Raw genomic sequence first — 19,099 nt, 5'->3', positions numbered from 1 at the left:
ATTCTTCCTATTCACAAGCGGGCGTCCGATGGATGCGTCTATGTATACCGACCGACTCAAGGCATTCACGCTACGCCAAGTCCGGTGTATACCACGCGACCCCATGTATCCACACATCCTACTACACAGTATATACTGCACCATAAACCCCCAAAAACGCTACTCCCGCACCCCAGAAATCAAGGCAACAGATCCAACCACCTCGGCCCAAGCAACCTCTTCAACGCGTCGTCCTCCAACCCCTCCAACCCGAACGAGAACGTCACCCACTTCCCCTTGCCCTCCTTCCGAACGCGCTGCACGTTCCGCTGCACCTCCTTCGCCGTCTCCACGATCTGGCGATATCGCTGCACCTCCTTCATCCGCCGGTACTTGATCCTCTCCTCCTCGACGTCCCAGGGAAGATTATCATCATCATCATCGCCGCCGCCGGCAGCACCCGCCGGAGGGGGGGCATGCATAGACGCAGCCAGGGTTCGTCTCGCCCCACCTACACCTTCTACTAGGGTAGCAGGTCTAATGCCTTCCGGAACTAGCTGACGCTGCTGCTGCTGCTGACGCTGCTGCTGCTGCAGTAGCGCAGCATCATCATCGCCCTCAAGCGAAGGAACCCACCCGGCGCCCAACCGGATGAACTCGACCTCGCGCCAGGAGCCATTCCACTCCGGACCAGAGGGATACACCTCGCCGTCCGGGCCGTGGCCGACCCAATTCAATGCGGGGAGCCACTCCCCGCAGCCCTCGAGGTCCAGCCACTTCAGGCAGTAGGTGGCGCGCGACAGCCGCCGCAGGAGGCCCGCGACCTCGGCCCAGTTGTTGTCGTTGGCGGCGTAGGCGTCCGTGCCGCCGTAGGCGAAGGTGAGGGAGCGGTGGGCCGGGTGGCGGACGGTGGCAGTGCGGGCGTGCGGGGTGGCGGTCGGGAGGGGCCAGTGGGCCAGCGAGAGGTGGGTGATGCGCGTGAGGCGCGCGAGGAGCGTGATCAGGCTGTTCCAGTTCGCGGAGGTAGGGGTCGGGTGGGCGAGGGAGAGGTACCGGAGGTTGGTGAAGCGTGGGGTGCGCAGGGTTGTTGTTGTTAGGGATGTGGGTGTAGTAGGTTGTGGGATTTGGTGTTCGTCGTATTCGTCCTCCCAGGAGGATGGGACGGCGGCGGTGGGCTCGCTGAGTGTTTGCTGGAGAGCAGGGGTGGATTGCTTGGTCGTGGGGAGCAGTTCGCTGGAGATTTGCTTGAGCGTGAGCCAGCGGCCTAGGGCGCTGCTGAGGTCGAGGCGGGTGATTTCGTCGTCATTCTCCTGCGCTGCTCCTGCTGCTCCTGCCTCGGTGCTGTGCTCATGAGAAGCCGCGAAGTCATCGTCCAACTGCTGCTGCTGCTGCTGCTGCTGCTGCTGCTGAGAGCGAGGGAACAACGGCCGCAGCCCCAAACCAGACGGGATCTGGTACTCCCGAGTGTATACACCAATGAAACTGAGCAATCGGACCTTCACATGATTAGGCAAGTCCGCGAGAAACGGGCCGTCGTACTCGAGATGCCACGCCCAGTAGAGCGCCATGGACTTCAGCACGGTATGCTGCAGACTTCCCCTGGCGGGGAACGTCGTGCCGGGCAAGCGCTCCTCCAGTCGGTAGATGGTGCGACGACTCTCCGTCGCACCATCTTCGTCCAGCTCCTTATTTTCCTCCTCCCGACCGTAGTTTCCCACGAGCCAGCTCTGAGGGGCGGGGGGTCCGGCGGCGGTTCGTCGCGTGCCCCGTCGTGCGCCGACGACGGCGTGGCGGCGTGAGCCCGGCCGCGGGCGCGGGGGCGGGGTCTCCGGGAGCTCGAGGAGATTGCGCAGAGACGGGTGGACCGAGCGGGGGACCACGAATCGATAAGGGTTTTCAGGTCCGTGGTCGGGGGTTCGTGTGATTTGGGTGCGTCGGAGGTGGTCGATCAGCTCGTTCACGGAGGGTTGTTCTTGTTGCTCGGCGGGGGAGGAGGTGGAAGACGGGCGGAGGCGATCATGGTCTTTGGGGCGGGAACCACCAGAGGCCAGAGTGTGATGGGCTGTGCTCGCTGGCTTCGCATAGGCATTCTTTTTAAACTTCTTGGGCATAGGGGATAGTGGTGGTGGCGGTGGTGGGTGGCATGGAGTGTGATTGAAATGGTGAGTGTAGGAGGTGGAAGCGGAAGTTAAATTAACATTGGTTATTGTCAAGAAACAATTGACGTCGGCGGGTTGAAGTTAAGTTGCGGAGCGGAGTTAACTTGTCAGCAAGGCTGGAAGGAACAATGAGTCGAATTGACTCACGGTGGGCCTGGCCTGGCCTGGCCTGGCCCGACACATCCTCCATTGGCTGACTGACACACTGGCTTGATAACAGGTATGTTTTATCGTGAATCTGTACAGTACATGCTTCGTCTATCAAATATGCTCTAATTTACACTGAAAATGGTTTTGGTGTGTCGCTGTAGTTGCTTCAAAGATCGCGCACCCAAGAATCATCCAACTTCTTCCCCTCCCGATTGGGGCCTTCTCGAATCCACGTTTCAGCGAGACCCGCCTTGGGGTCTTCATCCGAGTGGCCTCGAGACCGCCGCACCTCGAGAACCAGGTTCCGAACCTTCATGGTAACCTCCTTGCGCAGCTCAACCGCCTCCGTCCCGTACAGGAGCTCGTCATTCAGCACTCCGAGCGGGAGGTCGCGGGTGTCGGGCGATGTGCGCTCCGCCTTGGCCCTGATCTGCTGCCACTTCCTCCGCGACTCGCCGAAGACGGCTTCGGTATCGACCTTCTTTCCGAACGTGATGCTGACCTCCTTGCCGACCCGAGGCAGGAAGCGCGGGAACTCGCGACTCTCGTGCATGACCTGGTCGAAGCCCTCCAGCCAGATGGGCACGACATCGGGACATTCACTGGCCTCGAGGATGAGCCGAGCGACCCCCCACTTGAAGTACCGCATCGTCTTGTTGGGCGCCTGGTGGATCATGCCCTCGGGGAAGATGTGGAACCAGGAATAGGAGTTGCAGGCGAAGGAGGACGGGGACAGGTGGGAATCGTGGCCGTCGGTCGTGAACGCCATCGGGAGATCCGAGAACGGGTCGACGCAGACATTCTGCAAGCTCCACGATTGCCGCTCGGGGCGGGCGAGATGGGGATCGGCGGCGAAGGGGCCCTTTGACAGCAATCGGATCGCCTGGGTGACAACGGGTTGTGCCAGACCACCGTGTGGCGAATGGGCCAGTCGATGGGTGGGAAGGACCTGGCCCATTGTAAAGAACAGCGCCAGGGGTCTGATGTCGATTCCCTCACATTAGCCCACCACCCTTACCATTGCCAATCTCGGTGGAAATGCCCAAGAGCGCATACCTGGTCTGGTAGCAGATATCATGGCTCCCAAAACCCCATCGTTTATTCGACGAGGAAAAGGTCAGCCAGTATCGCATAGGAAGAAACCCCCACATGATCGGATCATCCATCCTGCTCGGGGTGTCGCGTCGCGACCATGATCAGCCATCTCCATTGTAAGAAGTAAATTGGAATCGCCTCGGACCTCAAGGCGCATTTGTACGCACGTACACGCTAGTATGGTTCGAAACTATTGCAGGAGAGCATAGAATTAGCCACTTCTGTTCGAAGCCTTGGCGCAACTGCGCGACAACAGGATCCGGGAGGAGAAATTACCTGTTAACAACCCTCTTGTCCTCTGGGCCGGATCACGTCTCGAATCGAGCAACTCCAGAAATGGCTCCAAGCCGTATACCTCGGGCTTACTGCACACGTACAGAAACGACCGGCACAACGATGCGACCCCCAGCATGGTCGTGGCGGACAGAGTCCTCCATGGGAGCGAGGGGGCCTCCGCCGTTGCGCCGGCGTCCGTCGTCGAGCGCGACATTTGTACTGTATGTGTGTAAACTCCGTAGTAGATTTAGTAGTTTGGCCTTCTTACGGGTTCAACCGCGCCCGCATCCAAGAACTCAAAACTCTCAGAGGAAAGACAGAAGAGAAAACCCAAAAGTCAAAGAGATAAATAATCTAAATCACGCACAAAAGGGAAGAGATCCCGAAAACCGACAGCGTGCGACCAAGTAGCGCCTTCATTGGGCGAAAACAAAATCGAGGGAAAAGAGAGAGAGTGAGAACTTGGAAGCAGAGAGAGACAGAGACGGTCCCGCGGAGGTGAAGAGAGGGCACGGACCAACTTTCCCAAACCTCGACGGGATTTTCGTCCGCTCCTCCACCTCCAAACCCGCTCAACGCTATCTATCCCACATCTTCCCTTTCTCTTCCAACTCGGTGTGTGTGTGTGTGTGTGTGACGCTTTATTCAAGATGATGTTCAAGCCCTCATCGCCGCTCCTCTCGGGTCTTCTCTGGTGAGTTCGCACTTGTTTCCAGACGCCCCCTCCTCCGATCGAATTCCGCAATCTGTCTCTCTCCGTCTCCTTCCTGTCGACAGTCAACACCGCTAGCGATCCCCTCTCCACCCAAATCCCACAAAGCAATAACTAACACCAACCCTTGACAAACAGGAAGATCCCCTGGCGCATCTCCGCGCCCCAGAAAGCCCGCCAGCGGAAGCGCCTCCGCGCCGTCGATCGCGTCGTGGACACCGTGAGCGCGGCGCTGGCCCGGAACGGCCAGACGGCCAAGCCCGTGACGCGGTGGTTCAACGAGATGCCCCGCGAGGAGGAGATGCTGCCCAAGGACAAGTACACCATCTTCGACAAGAAGGAGAAGAAGTACCGGAAGGGGATTCACAGTGAGTTTCTTCAGCCTTCAGCAGGCCCTCGATCAAGGCTTTCTGTCGACCCAACAGCATTCCGGAAAGGAGGAAAGAAAGCTAACCTGCATCCCAATTCCACAGAGCTGCCCAAGTGGACGCGAGTCAGCCAAAGAGTCAACCCCCCTGGTTTCTAAATGGTTCGTTTACTGGATTATTTGCGCCCTCCAGAAACGTATCATCCGCTATGACAAACAACCTTCGTCTCACTACCGAACCTCTATCTCGCACACAATGATTTGGAGTTCGCAACGCTGTATTATACACCATCACATTATCACCACACCGTCCATGTTGATAACCCCCTTTCCTTATAAAGAGGCTTTCCTAGTTTAGGAAAACGGGGCACCGGGAAGGGCGAGTATCGGAGTTTTTTATCTTTTGGCAACTGGGAGATGACACATCATAACTGCATTGGTATTCCTTGATATTCACAATGTTCACTTTTTTTCTCGCCTTATACCGTCCGTACAAACATTGTGTTCGCATCGCTTGATTGAGCTGTGTGTTCGGTATCTCTCGACCGTGTAAAGATAGGTGGACATATAGTCATATCAAAGCAAGACAGCTCGGAAATAAGAATATGGCAAGAAGGTGCCTCGGGTTTTGATCACTTTTTCCATACTTTGCCTTTCTAATCCCTGTCCGTCCCCACATTCGCAAGAGTTGCCATCAATCACACTTCCTGTGTCAAAGTGGCGCGCTACTGACTGGTCCCTTGATTATGTTGTTACCCGCGAGTAGCCAGATATCAGGAGATTTTGGAGATGCCCAGTCGATAATATCTCGTAATACCAAGCGCAATCTCTTTTGCTCGTCTCCGATTTGCCCTTCCTTCGTGGATCGCCTTCCGGATTCGATAGCCACGGCGAACCTTTTGCCAGTCATCTAGCGTCTCTTGCCAGCCTGCTCCTCCTTCATAGAAAACGGCCCCCTGGCGAGAGGACATGCTGAACCCTTTAGGTGGTTTACGAAGGATCCAGCATGCAGGGTCAACCTTGCCATCCGGGGGTGCGTCGTCTGAACCCTCAAATAGCTCAACACCTTTGATGACATCGTCCAGGCCGCCCGCTCGTCTGTTCCGATTTACAGCTGCTCTCCAGGAATTGATTTTCGGGACATTGGCGGTTCTGCGTTGCAGCTTGGGGTATTTCGGCTTCGGGGTCCAGTCAGGGGCTGGGTATGGGTCATTGAATCTTGGATCTCCCAGTCGGCGCCTAGCATCAATAGAGATTCGAGTAGGAGGGTCAATGACAATCCATGTCTCTGGATTCAGCCAGTGATTGGCAAGCAAGGCAAAATGGTACGGTCTGCGTCCGGGGATGAGCTGGTTGGAGAGCCACTCAAGCCTCCGGTCTAGGTCAGCTATCAACCGTAAATCACAATCTGCCAGTCCGATGCCAGAAACTTTGGGTTGGTCCACATTAAGGTCTTCCACGTTTGCCTTTTGGCGAAATGCAAAGCCTTCATGTGAACTCTGCTCAAGCCCTAGACCTTTCGGTCCAGTTGGCAAGCAGTCTCTCGACAAGCTTTGATTTATTCCAGCGTCAAGGCTTCGCAAAGTCAAAATATTTCTTTCTTGGTGGAAGAGACTTTCAGAGTATACCGTCTCAGAAAATTGTCTCGGAATGTCAGAATTGAACGCCATATGCCGAAATGGCGTAGCATTTGCGGCAGCACTGCGTCTTCTGTTGTCGAAGGGTGAACTGCCCCATTTTGAGGACGATATCCGGCCACTCCAGTGTCTTGTCATGTCACACAGTCCAGGGACGGGACTGGTATCTGACAGAAGTCCCGTCAGTCTGTCGGGTCTTTCGACACGGAGAGGTGGACAAAGAGAGTCCTCATGGGTTGCGTGGTTACTCATCCGAGTGCAGCATGGGCGATATGGGTGCGAGTAGCGAGACTTATGCCTGACTCTTGAGTCGTTATCAGGACTGGTCATATGATGACGGGCCCAGTGTGTCTTGAGGCCGTCCTGTCTCCTGAGGCGCTCCGTCACGGGGTCGAAGCACGGGAGGGAGAGACTTCGCGAAAATCTGGGGGCGATAGTTTGAATATTCCGTTGAAACGGGGCAGCCTGAAAAGAACAAAAAGAATGCTTCATGGTCATTGTTCTTCGAGCCTCGACCTGAAAGCGAGGTGGCCTGCGTAGCTCTCCTATTGTGTTCATGAACCCATCCCAAGCTCGTGCGGGAGCTTCCGGCCGCGTCACTGCTCCGTGACATTCATCTTGGAGATAGACCTTGATAGAGACCTGCGTGCAGATACTCGTCCTTGACACAGTGCTTCTATTCCCCACGACACGTTTCAGCGTATGACAAGAAGAAAGTGCTCCGGCCATTCGGAGCGACAGCGACTGACGACTACTGCTCGGCGCAGCAATGACACCAGCATGGTCAGCGGGCCTAGGATTCCAGATAGTATCGGCAGCAGTGAAGCTATAACTCCTGATCCAACGAGGCAACCATCGCAACGGCCGCCTCGTCTCTCGGTATTTGTTCAGATCCCTCTGCCCCGGATCCCACCACACCCAGCTGTAGTCCTGGTTCGACGATCGCCACGCCGTCCACCTGCAGAACTTGTCGAAACAGGTTCGGAAGAGCTTCTTGAGTCCAGCATGTCCCTCCACTGGTACCCAACCGTACCAGGTCCGGGCGTAACGAGCAGTGGTCGCGTTGCCATACTGGGTAACTTTGGCCTGGGTGAAGCGGCGGAAGAATCTCCCGAGCTTCCAGAAGAGCACCGCGAGGACGAAGATGGAGATCGTGATTGCGAACAGCTGCAGCAACACCCGGAGACTGAACCGCTTGGGGCCGGTCATGGGAGCTGTGTCGATGCTTCGCGTTGAGTGAGAGAGGAAGGGACCATGGTAGTATGGCTGTATAAGGACGGGTGCCATCGGACGCGTGAAAGGAGCGTAGCAAGGCAGTCATTCTGATAAGAATACTATTGCGTGCATCGTTGGAAGTGAATTTCGCCTCAGCCACTTCATGAGTGTTTGACTTGAGTGTATTAGGGAGGCATCGTCGCAGAGGAAGGAAGGCATGGCGGTAGGGAGAGCTCCATCACTTCCCTGCCGGGGAAACTTGACCAGTTACCTAGCCTTCGTATGACTTCTTCAGAAAGGACTGGCGAAAAGTCCTGGAACCAATCCTTGAGGTATCTTTGAGCTGGAATGCTTAATTCAAAGCCCCTACCAAGCACTGCGACAAGCTATCCAGATTATGTTCAAAACCTGTAGCCTTCACAGTCGGGAGCTCTACACAAGACGGACAGCAACAAACCAACGATTGATCCTGGCGCGCGGAATACCTTAGAGGCTTTGAACCTGACTGACAGTCTATAACTTCATTCCTCGGTATGTATCTATAGCTTCCACGAGCTGTGATTTGACATGCAGTTACGGCTTTCGACCTCGCCAGAAACTCTTCGATTATGCCGAGAAGAACCAAAGCTACCACAATCACAACATGGCGAGGACCGAAGGATCACAAAACGGAGAAACTCGTTGAGATTCCAATCACTCGCTCCAGTTCTTGATCAGCCTAAGACCAGTCAGATCGAACCGTTCGGAAGTCATTGTATGCGCGATGAGTGACAAACCTCCCCTACATCTCGTCTCGTCTCTTATGCTAAGAAGTATTCCTAACAGCGCGCAGTCTGACACCAACCTCTCCTTCATCTTATACAGGACAATTGCCAGGACTGTTGCTACAGATGCTCAAGTGCAGGGAACATGTCAGGTGACCGTTCTCTAAGCAAAGGATGCAGCGGTCTCTCGCCTCACTATTACGCCTCATTTCAATTTCGCTGACAGCCATCGACGGAAATACCTCTAGAGCCTTACTACGATCCCTTCTGCTCGTTCAGATTCTCTTGCCCTCATCTCTCTCTCTCTCTCTCTCTCTCTCTCGGCGACATATCCCTCCACAGTGGGATAAAATCACTCCGAGGCCCGATATTACGTCGGTCTCAATCTATTGAACTTTTTGAATCCTCCCAGAAGGGAGCCCCTCTTTGCGAACGATTTTCCTTGTTTTCCACGTCAAAAAAGCAAGGTTCGGCAACTAAAGTAGTAGACTAAGATCGAGAAGGGCAGGACTCCACATTGTCTACGACATTTGCATTCGGCCTAGCTCTGAATCTGATCCATGCGCCAACTTTGAACCCCGGTCCCGGACAGTTTGTCTTTATGTTTCCACAATACTTTATACGCTACTATCCCGTATGTAGTACCTATTGTAGTTATAGTCAATCCTTGGGATGCAAGGATAGCCGCAATGCCAGAGCTTCCTTGATCAGGTCTTTAGAGTGGAATCGAAGTTCTTTGACCTGAGACGGTGGGGTGGATCCTGAAAGTTGCTGGACTGCGCAGGGCGGCGACCCTCGTACGACAAAGACATATGTGATGATTTTGCGGATCGAACATCCAGGTTCTGGTTGGCAGCGGGGGATTCTTAAGAGCTTCCGGTCCACGGCTGCAGACGCCACAGCGTGTTGCCTCAACTAGTCAGACTCGTATCTGAGTGTGAGAGGCTGATGGCTTGATGTCAGCTCGCTGCTGCCGCTGACTTGGCGGTCAATCATCGTGCCAATGTGCAGCCCACAAGAACAGAGAGGGTGATGGGGACTTGACGTTGAGCTCTCACGGCGCATCTCATGATCAAGAATGATGAGTGGTAATGCAGAGGAATGTAGCCTAGAAGGTCCAAGCGGTCAATGAAGCGTGTCTAGAATCTTTACGCCACCTGCGCGGGAACGGAAAACAAAGCCGGGTTTTCTCCCTTTGTCTCCATCGAACAAATGAGAACGTCCGGAGCGACACCTAGCAACTCTGCGGACTTATTTACCTCTTCCAGTCGATCGCGGGTGAACAAATAGTGTCATCTGCATGTCGAACAGATCTTCAGATCGATCTCAAACTTTGTCAAGCATATCTGCCTTCTGCGTAGGCAGGCTGAAAGGCTATCCGTGTTTACTATGGTGACCTGAGAAAACAGGAAGAAAATGGCAGAAGCACGTAAGTCAATCGTGGTGGTCGATTAGTCAGTCGAAGGTGCTAGCTTCGTTGAGGGCTCAAACTAAGATACACGCTTTCGCAGTCGAGCTTCCCTAGCCCCAGCTTCCGTGCAATCCCTATTCGCCAGGCCAACCAAGGCCGAATCATCATAGAATCGTTGATGGTGCCGGGATGTGGTACTCAGAAGAGGGGTTCAGGCCGCACAAGGTAGATAGGAGCATAGAAACAAGAGAGACGAGGAGAAAAGAAAAAGAAAAGAAGCTAGTGCATCCTGAGTTATGGTTGCGGACCTCGTCGTGTGTGCTCGGGGATCTGCCATCAAGCAGAAGCCGAAGAGTGACCGTACAGAACACCCTCATTCGACAGCAGATCACCCTCGTGACAGCTACACAAGTAGCTCACTGTGGACCACGCTTTAGCGTCCAAAGGTCCACGAGAGATGTTTGTTTATTAATGTATAGAGGGATCCATAATGCAAGGACTCCACTGGGTTGTGCTGAGTGACCCCCTGTTCACCGCCACAATTAGAGCCGTTGATCCTTGGTAAGCCATCTGTGGCTGGTGGACCACGTTTCTAGCCCAAAGGGGAATGAGCGTACCTCGACCTCGGACGGTCAACACCGTCCGCGCATGGGACTAGAACTCAATCAGTAGTTCCGATCATCTCGCATTACATTGCAGGTTAAAGTACTGGGTTGAGTCCTGGTATTTGGGAAAAAGCAAATCGTGGCGTCGATGACGAGGTCTTCGGTGTCAAGAGGGGCCTCTCTTCCTCCGTCATGTTGATGTTCTCCGCTTACGAGACAAAATAACTTGCTCGTATTTTTCGTGTTTTGATAACACTGGATTCTCTGATAGAGCCATTAGTGAGACTCAATGTAGAGCAATTACAATGCCATCGGTTTCACTGCTTTGCATGAGCAATGTAGATACGGAATTTGGCCGCCCTGCCCTGTTTCAGCAGTCAAGGGATGTCGTCATCCATCCTGCGGTCTAATCGGCGATTGCATCTCCAAATCCAAAAGTACTGTACTAGCGGCAGCGCAGAACCGTGGTGATGTTCTCCGTCAGCGCCAGATGATGCATAGTAATCCGCGTAATCGAATGACTCCACTGTGAGTGTGTGCGTGTGTGTGTGTGTGCACATCTTAGCGCACTGTGCGTGGCTGACTCCGGAAGTAAAGGGCGCGAAATCAAGAGCGTTAGCCTGCATTGCAAGGTGGATTGGCTCCCAATTATTGAGTTTCATGCAATTAGGTTTCATTCTCAATAGGCCCTCTATGTCTCAACAAAAGCCGAAGGATAATGGCCCGTTGGTCCGACCGCAGAAGTACCGTGATTGAGAAAGAGAGGAGAGGTTATCCGGACCCAGTAGCGGGGAAGAGCCAGCAGCGTTAGGGGGGGGTGGGGGCTCGTAACATCTGCTCTATCAGGGAGGGCTATTGTTTTTAATCTGCGCGATGCACGATTTCCGCCATACTGAGGCTGAGGTGAGCTGTGGCTGGTCGATCGCGCTTGGCCCAAACAGGCATGTAGTGTGGCGAAGTCTCCCTTGAATTGACTGTGGCTTTCCCTCTCCTTTTCCTGCTTCTGTCACCAAGACTGGCTTTCTTTCTCAGGGTGGATGTGAGAAGATCATCCCTTACTAGCTTCGGTCTATGGCATGTTCCACTGAGTTCAATTGCAATCAATTTACTGGCCAAGCTGTGTACGTGACTCCGAATCGGGACTTCAGTTCGACCGCCGTAATTTGCTAGAATCAGAAGCAGTGTAAGCTTAGAAACAGACGCTTGATTCCGATCTGGTGGTGTTTGCCGAGGATGCGAAGGTGAAGATTGCCCGGGAGGTCACATTTGAAGCTGTCAAAACGTGGCTTCGGTAGCTTGACGATCACAAGGCCCTGGGGGTTCTTCCGTAGTGTACAATCGTTTTTGGCCGCAAGGAGACAAACGCAAGTGTGATCAATTTTTCTGACTCTCGGACTTTCCACGGAGAAAGGGGAGAATGACTGGAAGGTAGGCGGGGAAAGAGGTGGAAAGTGAAGGGAACTTGGGGAGGTCAACTCTTCAGATGGAAGGAGAACGGAAAAAGAAAGACTGCGACGAACCATAGTTCGTGACTAGTCGATCAATCTCGGGTCTAGTTGTTTAGTCAGTTTAAGCTTCACATTCATCTCCCCTGGCATGCAGTCATTCCATACAGTACACAATCTGACATCTCCCATTGCAGGCGAGGTGCCATGGGGATTTCCAGGAATGCCATTGGCACCCTTCGTCTCCATTGAAATGGGACAGACAGTGATAGTTGTCTTTTGGCGCTTCGCTTGTCACGCTAAAATGGGTCTCTAGGTTTGCGCTTACGGATGGGGCAACAAAAGCAACTAGACTCGATGCAGGGTCAGAAAAAGTAAAAGTATCGAGTCAAAGCAATGGATCTCACAGGTTAGTGGGTAATGATGATGCAGGCGCCCTTTTTTCTGGATCGTGCAGGCTTATCTGTGCCTAACTTCTAATAACCTCTCAGTCTCCTGCATAACAGGGGTCCAAAGACTTCACTATGCAGATCTGCCCGGACTAGAACTTCAAAGGTCGGAGCGAAATTGATTCCATCGTGGTGGCAAAAGTTCATTGACACGGTGAGCATTTTACCTGGCCCAGATTGATATGGTCAATATTGCACCCTAGTTACTCCATAGGTAGGCTCAAGGGTTGCATATATGAAGGGCACGGAATGCCTTCTCATCGATGCTTCTTTTCCTTATCCACAGATTCCATGAATGTCAATTGAGCACACAGACCTCTCACGGCATCTCGTTCTTGTACCTCTCACGAATACTTCATCGTTTATTTGGGTTGAATCGCAACTCTTGCATTGTTGAGCGACTTTAAAGCATTTCATCTTTATCTCATAAGTCTATCATATAGACCGCGCTTCGTCTCCAGTCTAGAAACAATCATGGTTCAAGGCAACGCAAGAGCAGATGCTGGAGGCTCTAGTCGGGAGTATGGAATCAATTTTGAGGTCGCGCCTCCGACCACTGTCTCCCCTGGGGTTTCCATATCATTACCAGTGGTTGTTGTGGTGAGACCGGTAGGAGCTCCAAGAGCCCCTACACAGCAGCTAGTTGCGCATATATCGCTCAGGAACGAAGCCGGGACCGCCCCTGCTCCGGGGCTTACGGGAGTGCTTACGTCCAGTGTGCGCAGCAGCAGTGGGAATACGATCAGCGGTTATGCGCGGTTCGGGCCTCTCAAGTTCACTCAGGCTGGGAGGTTCAGGATGCGGGTCATGCTCGGTGCTGCTTCGTCCAACGGTGTATCTACGAGGGAGTATGTTGATTCTGGAATTATCACGGTACAAGCGGGTGCTGCACCTCCGCGTCCAAGTACGTATACCGTCAAGTTTGGCCCAGGTTGCCCATAACTAATTGAGGGATAGCACCTGCACAAGTCTCCAAGCTACAGAGCCTAATATCAGAAAACATCGATATCACAGTCGCAGATATCGCAGCATGGCAGGCTGCCTGAAGCTGAACTCGGGCACTGTTTCACCGTTTGCCCCTCGCGTTGATCGCGAATCTCTAGAGTGAATTATGAGCTATGAGCTCTTTCTTCCTTTCCCGTGGGCTCTGTTTCCAAGTCAATTCTCGCTGAAGAAGGCAGCTTGCCGTGATTACCAGCAGTGTGGAGCTCCTTTTCCAGAGGCTATGAGAGGATGCGCACCGGGCATGACCCCATATACAGGAAGCCAGTCATCATTAGATCTTAATCATTAATTCAATGGAAAGAAACATTCTACGGTATACTAATGCCACAACTTTAGACCTAAGACATTCCCCCTAGGTCTTTACTAGATTGTTTTCTTTTCTCCAAAGCCGATGGCATTCTGTATCCCACGAGCAGAAAAGCATATTACTGTCGCCACTAGCCCTCTATCACCACCACCACCAAACAACTCAATGACCACCACCGACCAAGCAGCATCACAACCACAATCACTCCCGTCCCGTTTCGCATCCACCCGAAGCACCAAGCAGCCCCTCGAGACCCCGCTCCCGCCCTTGCATTCCTTCATTGCGATCCCATCCCGATGGCCCAAGATCTGCGTGCATTCCAAGGCGACGCGACTACACGTCCAGAAGGCTCGCATGCTCCCCTTACCAAGTCCCCCTACTGACGCTCTTCCTTCTTCGATGGATTGGTACCGCAATCAATCTGCTGTGTAGATCGTTGAGAGCATCCGCGTCCCGCAAGGAATTGCACCTTGTACGAAACCATGGATAAACTGAGTAGATACCGGTGGTTCCGAATGGTCGTTCCTCTCTGGCTTGCCTCTTCTTCGGTTGTTTTCTCTCATTGCCGTACTGTGGACCCTTACAATAACGGACTTCCATCAAAGACATCCTAGATCTAATTCATTCCCTCCTGGAGAGGGGATTTTACCCTTGTTTTGGGTTTGCTAGGCTCATTTTATCAACCGTATCACCAATGTTTGTATAACTCCATGAAGAATACTAGATATAGACCGGGAAGAATAAAACAGAACTCAATGTATACCAAGTAAAGAGCTCGTATACTCCCTTTTACAAGGCGTGCGACAGCAAGACACATAGATACAGGTCAGAAATCGATGCCAGAGGTTTCTCTAAGGTTTGATAACTGCTAGTCAACTCGACTGAAGCGTACTGTACTTTCAACGTCACTTCCATCGGAATCAAACCGCACTGTAACGGGATTAGTAGTACCACCATGGATGGCGATATCCATTCCCACCTCTGAACTCCGGCTGGGTGGTCGATGGCCGCCCCCAAGCAGCTTCTGGATTTCTCCTTCTCGATTCCGCGAGTACTCTTTCCATGACCTGAGTGAGTATCAATTCCCTCCACTCGTCCTCTATCCTCTGCACCTCCACTCGAATCTCCTCCATGGCCGAAGAAATGGCTCCGAGCTCTTTCTCCAGAGCACGCACCTCCTCCAATTTGCGGTCGATGCTCCATTCCTTCGTCCATTGTTTCCCAATCGCATCCACAAGCTTATCATCTCGCCGATGCAGTTGTCGCGTATATTCGGCTCCGTTTCCGGGCCTGAAGGAGCAGAGGTACCGCCACCATGACTCTTCCTTGGCCTTCTCTTTCTGGATTAATTCTCTCTGTCCTTTCAGACTGTTCAGCGTGATGCGCAGCATGACCAGATCCCTGCGGGAATTGTACAACGATATTTGACGGTCAATGCGCCGATCCTCAAGCTGCCGCAGTCGTCTGCCAAGTTCGGATTGTTTTTGATTGCTCAATTTTGCAGGACGTATCCTTGTTCGATATAACCTGTCGTATTCCCGGCGTCTTTCGACATCGGAAAGCTGCTCGTAGGCTTCCCTAAGCTGATTGTGACCGCGTCAATGCTCACGCTTCTGAAAAGGCAAAGGTATCGTTAGCCGGCCCACCGCTTACTTACGAGTTGGAACTCCGCTGTCGCGTTGGGCACCCGCTTCCGATCTGGATGCTTGGCCAGGGCCATTTTCTTGTACGCGGACTTGATCGCATGGGAGTCTGCACTAGGGGCAATCCCCAGGATCTCGTAATAGTCATGAACCGCCGTCGAGGTGAGCGACATCTTGTGAGATCTGATCCAGATATTAATAGATGATGATCAAGGACTGAGGGCTGGTGTCGCGGGTCGATCCGTCGGAAGTGGAGTTTCTTTCGAGTACGGACATCTTTAGTTCAGGAACAAATTCGAGAGCGGGGGATTGGGTTGGGTTGGGCGGGTATAGTACTGGTACAAGCTATATATGATAAGCCGCGGCTCTGGGTATTATTACTAGTGGTCGGATACAATGTTCATCCACCGGGACTGTCAGAAACATCCAAATTCTGGACTGGTGTATGTTAACAAATAGGACTAGAGGAACAATCAAAGAATATGAGTAGTGGTGACACCAGTTTCCAGTACTAATATAACTGCTATAAAAATCGACATATGCACCCAATCCACTCAATTCTAGCAGATGATCTATACCAACGAATAGAGACATAACTCAGGTGCAGAACATGCACATGGCATCCCTCCAACATAAACGAGCCAAAAGCTCAAGCAGAGTATCGGAGCTCCATGAAGTCTGCCCAGTACTCCGAAGTCCGTAGGCCCGACAATAGGCTCATGACACTGGCACATAGTTCTCGATCCGCGAGGTCAGAAACAGTTCCCCTGCCCAAGGCAGGACTTAACCCCTCACGACCTTCCCCACTACTCTCATCCATATGAAGCGACATGCTCGCACCTCAAGACCCATCAACGGTAAATGAACTGCCGCGAACTCTCCTCGCCGGGATATGAAGCCGAGGATGAAGACGAAGACGAAGATCGCAAGGTGACCTTTCTGCCTCCATGATGTTCATGTTCCGCTAAGCAGGGCGAATCAACCCCCGAGTTTACTTGCAGTGGCAGTGGAGGGACCCTTGACTTAGATCGGAAGATTCTTCGGAATGAGAAACCCTTTGTGAGAAGAGGATCTAGAGATCGTGGGTGTTGTTGTTGTTGTTGTTGTTGTTGTTGTTGTTGTTGTGGTTTGTGTTCTTGATTTGTCTTTTGGTATTGCCCCACTGGGATTCAATCCTTGGTGTGGTGGTTGTGCAGCAGGCGGTCGACGCCGCCGCGCACGGTGTCGCGCAGACTGAAGCCGCCGAAGAGCCAGTCGTTGGAGTGACGGCCACAGTGGTTGACCGTGCCGCTGTAGCGGCGGTAGTCCTCGGTGCTCTTGCGGGAGTAGGCAGAGGAGGAGGAAGAGGAAGTGCGCTTGTGGGAGTGGTCATCGTGGACCTGGGTGGCTCTTGAGGGGGTCATTTTGAAGGTTGTAATTGTGAGACAATGATTTTGGTGGTGGTGGTGGTGGTGGTGGTAGTAGTTGTGCTACTTGTGGTACTTGTGGTACTTGTGGTACTTGTAGTTATCTTAAGATAAATAAAGCTGGATCACTCAAACCCTCGACTCAGATATCCGATAAAAACACAGAAAAGTAGAACAAAAACCTCAACCCGCAAACCCTCGGGAACAGGAAGGGTATTTATGCACCAGACCACCAACTCTCTAACCCCTCAATTTCAATTTCAGACAGCCGACTTGGCTACGCTACCAGCAATCGGGGGCCCATCTGGGGCCTAGCGGGCCAGCCTTAGTGTCGGACATAGGCGGGCTGGCGAATCGGGCGACGCCAGCAAGGAGGGAAAAGGGCTCCATCGATAGGGCTTTCAGTAAGAGTGGAGCGGTGAGGAACCAGTGTGTTCTCCACCCCTCTGCCCTACGAGTCGGCCTGTGTGCCAATCACAATGTCATCCCAGTACTGTCAACCCCGTCAGGAGGCTCCAATTCACCGCTGCCTGTTCTTTAGTCTAGCACTTCGTATTCGGCATGCATACCTGTTCCTTCCCCCAAGAAAACGTGGACAACTCACACCATACACCCAGACCATCATCAATCTATCTCACTACCCTACAGTAACTTAAGATATCTACCACCAATCCCAACACTACGTGAAATAGAATCCTTCCAGAACCCTCGTCTGACCACTGCACCTGGCACGCACCTCTCCCCCTCTCCCTCTCACAAAGTGAAACAAAAAAAAAAAAAGTAAAAAAGATCACGCGTAAATCCGCCCCCACACCGTCGACCGTGCTAACTGGGTTCTCCACTCTCCAAACCGGACAATCCATCCAATGACCACCACCGACAGAGTGATAGGGCTCACTAGGGCTGATAGTGCGGTCGTTGGCGCTTCAGCTTTGGGGGATCTTCATTCCATTGATTCCGTCCGTTCCGTGAGCCATCCCCGCCAGCCAGGTCAATTGTCTCGGGGGAACACACTCACACTTACCGTAGACAACAGGTAACCGTGAGGAGGGTGATAGGCAAATAATTCGAGCAGAATGTTTCACCACGTTCACGGACCAACTCACTGGCCAGGTATGTGCGGGCTTTAAATAGCAGCGGGACTTGCACAAAATGCCTCGTTTTTCGGCTGGGGATAGCAACTGCTAGTATCAACGCAGCAACAACAGTTTTGACTACGTTCCTCGGGCCCGGACACTGATGCTCAGTGGGACATGCCAGTTCAATCAGTTCTGCTGATTTCGATTTCGAACACTGCCAATTACTCATACACGAACTCGGTGTGAACTAGTCATGCACTCAAGTCAAGAAGTCAACAAGACAACATCCGCGGAGATCCACAAAACCACTGACTGCACCTGCCACCGAGTAGACGAATCACCCATTCACACCCCGAAAACCCCGACTCCCATCCCCACTCCAAGCAAGTGGGCACGTTGAGGCTCTTTCTCGGACCCAGTGACATCATGTTCAGCTGGAGTGCACAAAATGCCAAGCGCGACAGCATCGCCATGCCGCGTGAACTCGGCACGGTCGTTCCGGGGGCTGTCTACTGTCTGTCTATCTCTTTGACAGGTCCGAAGCACGGTCTCGTGCACTGGTACTGAGTACAAGGCAAGAGATGCGAGGTTGCCCTGCGGTCATTCGGTCTGCAAGGGTTACGAAATTGTTTCTGCAAGAAGCCTACCTAGTAGTTTTGAGGTATTATTATTTGTGTCCATGTCCAATCTAGCTAGGCTACCGACCGACCGTAACATCATGCCGCAAAACCACGCGAATGGCCCGACCGCCCGACCGCCCGCGCGCAACTCTGTCCTTCATGCAAACATGCAAATAACCCATCCCCGTATACCATGTATACCAGACGCCCAAAGCAGAATGCTAACAACGACCAGAACAAAATAGAACATGGTGAGAATGAGAAGCAGAAAAACAGGCAGAAGAAAAACCTACAAACCTCTCGAGCACACCGGCCTGAAATAGAATGAGAAGAGCCCCGATCAAACAACGACACCATGTAATGAACAAACCACTAGAGCAGCAGCACCTCACTCTTCTTCAAGTGGCCACAAGCTCGCACTTGGCCGTTTCCAAGACCGCGGCTGCTCCGAATGACACCGCCGATGGTTCCTCTCCGACAGCAGATCCACTGCTCTCCCCCGCCGACCACCACCAGTACCACCACGACCACCTGCAACCTCCACTACCGGCACCGACAACAGCCCACCAGGAGTCGCGTCAACCAGTCCTACAGCGCCTAAATTTCCGGCACGCTGCGAACTCGGCGGCAAAGGCACCAAGTACGAAGTAAAGAGTACTTCCTCTCCACCAGCGACCGGATACTGAGGCGTCGTTGTGGGCATCACGAACAGCGACTTCGCCTTGTCCAACGGCGGCCGCACCATCTTCCTGAACGGCCCTCCATGTCCACTAGA

At 53.0% G+C, this 19,099-nt stretch overlaps 5 protein-coding genes across 5 annotated transcripts; 2 read left to right on the top strand and 3 right to left on the bottom strand.

Moving 5' to 3' along the window:
* Positions 1–179: 179 nt before the first annotated feature.
* Positions 180–3,246, bottom strand: ASPACDRAFT_54445 (uncharacterized protein; the record flags this gene model as incomplete). Its single annotated transcript, XM_020202879.1, has 2 exons — positions 180–2,081; positions 2,470–3,246. The coding sequence occupies 2 exons, from the start codon at positions 3,244–3,246 to the stop codon at positions 180–182; spliced, it is 2,679 nt and encodes an 892-aa protein (XP_020052907.1).
* A 1,063-nt stretch (positions 3,247–4,309) lies between these two features.
* ASPACDRAFT_63480 (mitochondrial 54S ribosomal protein mL60) lies at positions 4,310–4,897 on the top strand (the record flags this gene model as incomplete). Its single annotated transcript, XM_020203898.1, has 3 exons — positions 4,310–4,353; positions 4,510–4,739; positions 4,845–4,897. 3 exons carry the CDS (start codon positions 4,310–4,312, stop codon positions 4,895–4,897), a joined length of 327 nt encoding a protein of 108 aa, XP_020052906.1.
* A 614-nt stretch (positions 4,898–5,511) lies between these two features.
* Positions 5,512–7,584, bottom strand: ASPACDRAFT_46737 (uncharacterized protein; the record flags this gene model as incomplete). The annotated part of the gene is made up of 2 exons (XM_020201834.1): positions 5,512–6,116; positions 7,125–7,584. The coding sequence occupies 2 exons, from the start codon at positions 7,582–7,584 to the stop codon at positions 5,512–5,514; spliced, it is 1,065 nt and encodes a 354-aa protein (XP_020052905.1).
* Positions 7,585–12,738: 5,154 nt separating this feature from the next.
* Positions 12,739–13,310, top strand: ASPACDRAFT_46736 (uncharacterized protein; the record flags this gene model as incomplete). Its single annotated transcript, XM_020201833.1, has 2 exons — positions 12,739–13,168; positions 13,222–13,310. 2 exons carry the CDS (start codon positions 12,739–12,741, stop codon positions 13,308–13,310), a joined length of 519 nt encoding a protein of 172 aa, XP_020052904.1.
* A 986-nt stretch (positions 13,311–14,296) lies between these two features.
* ASPACDRAFT_125242 (uncharacterized protein) lies at positions 14,297–15,539 on the bottom strand. The gene is made up of 2 exons (XM_020196804.1): positions 15,234–15,539; positions 14,297–15,159 (listed from the first exon to the last, which is right to left on the bottom strand). Exons 1-2 carry the CDS (start codon positions 15,390–15,392, stop codon positions 14,518–14,520), a joined length of 801 nt encoding a protein of 266 aa, XP_020052903.1. The 5' UTR covers positions 15,393–15,539; the 3' UTR covers positions 14,297–14,517.
* Positions 15,540–19,099: the final 3,560 nt, after the last annotated feature.

Source organism: Aspergillus aculeatus, assembly GCF_001890905.1.
Source record: "Aspergillus aculeatus ATCC 16872 unplaced genomic scaffold ASPACscaffold_16, whole genome shotgun sequence".
Lineage (NCBI taxonomy): Eukaryota > Fungi > Ascomycota > Eurotiomycetes > Eurotiales > Aspergillaceae > Aspergillus > Aspergillus aculeatus.
Note: the sequence above shows the minus strand (reverse complement) of the source record. Positions and strands in the feature narration are given on the sequence as shown.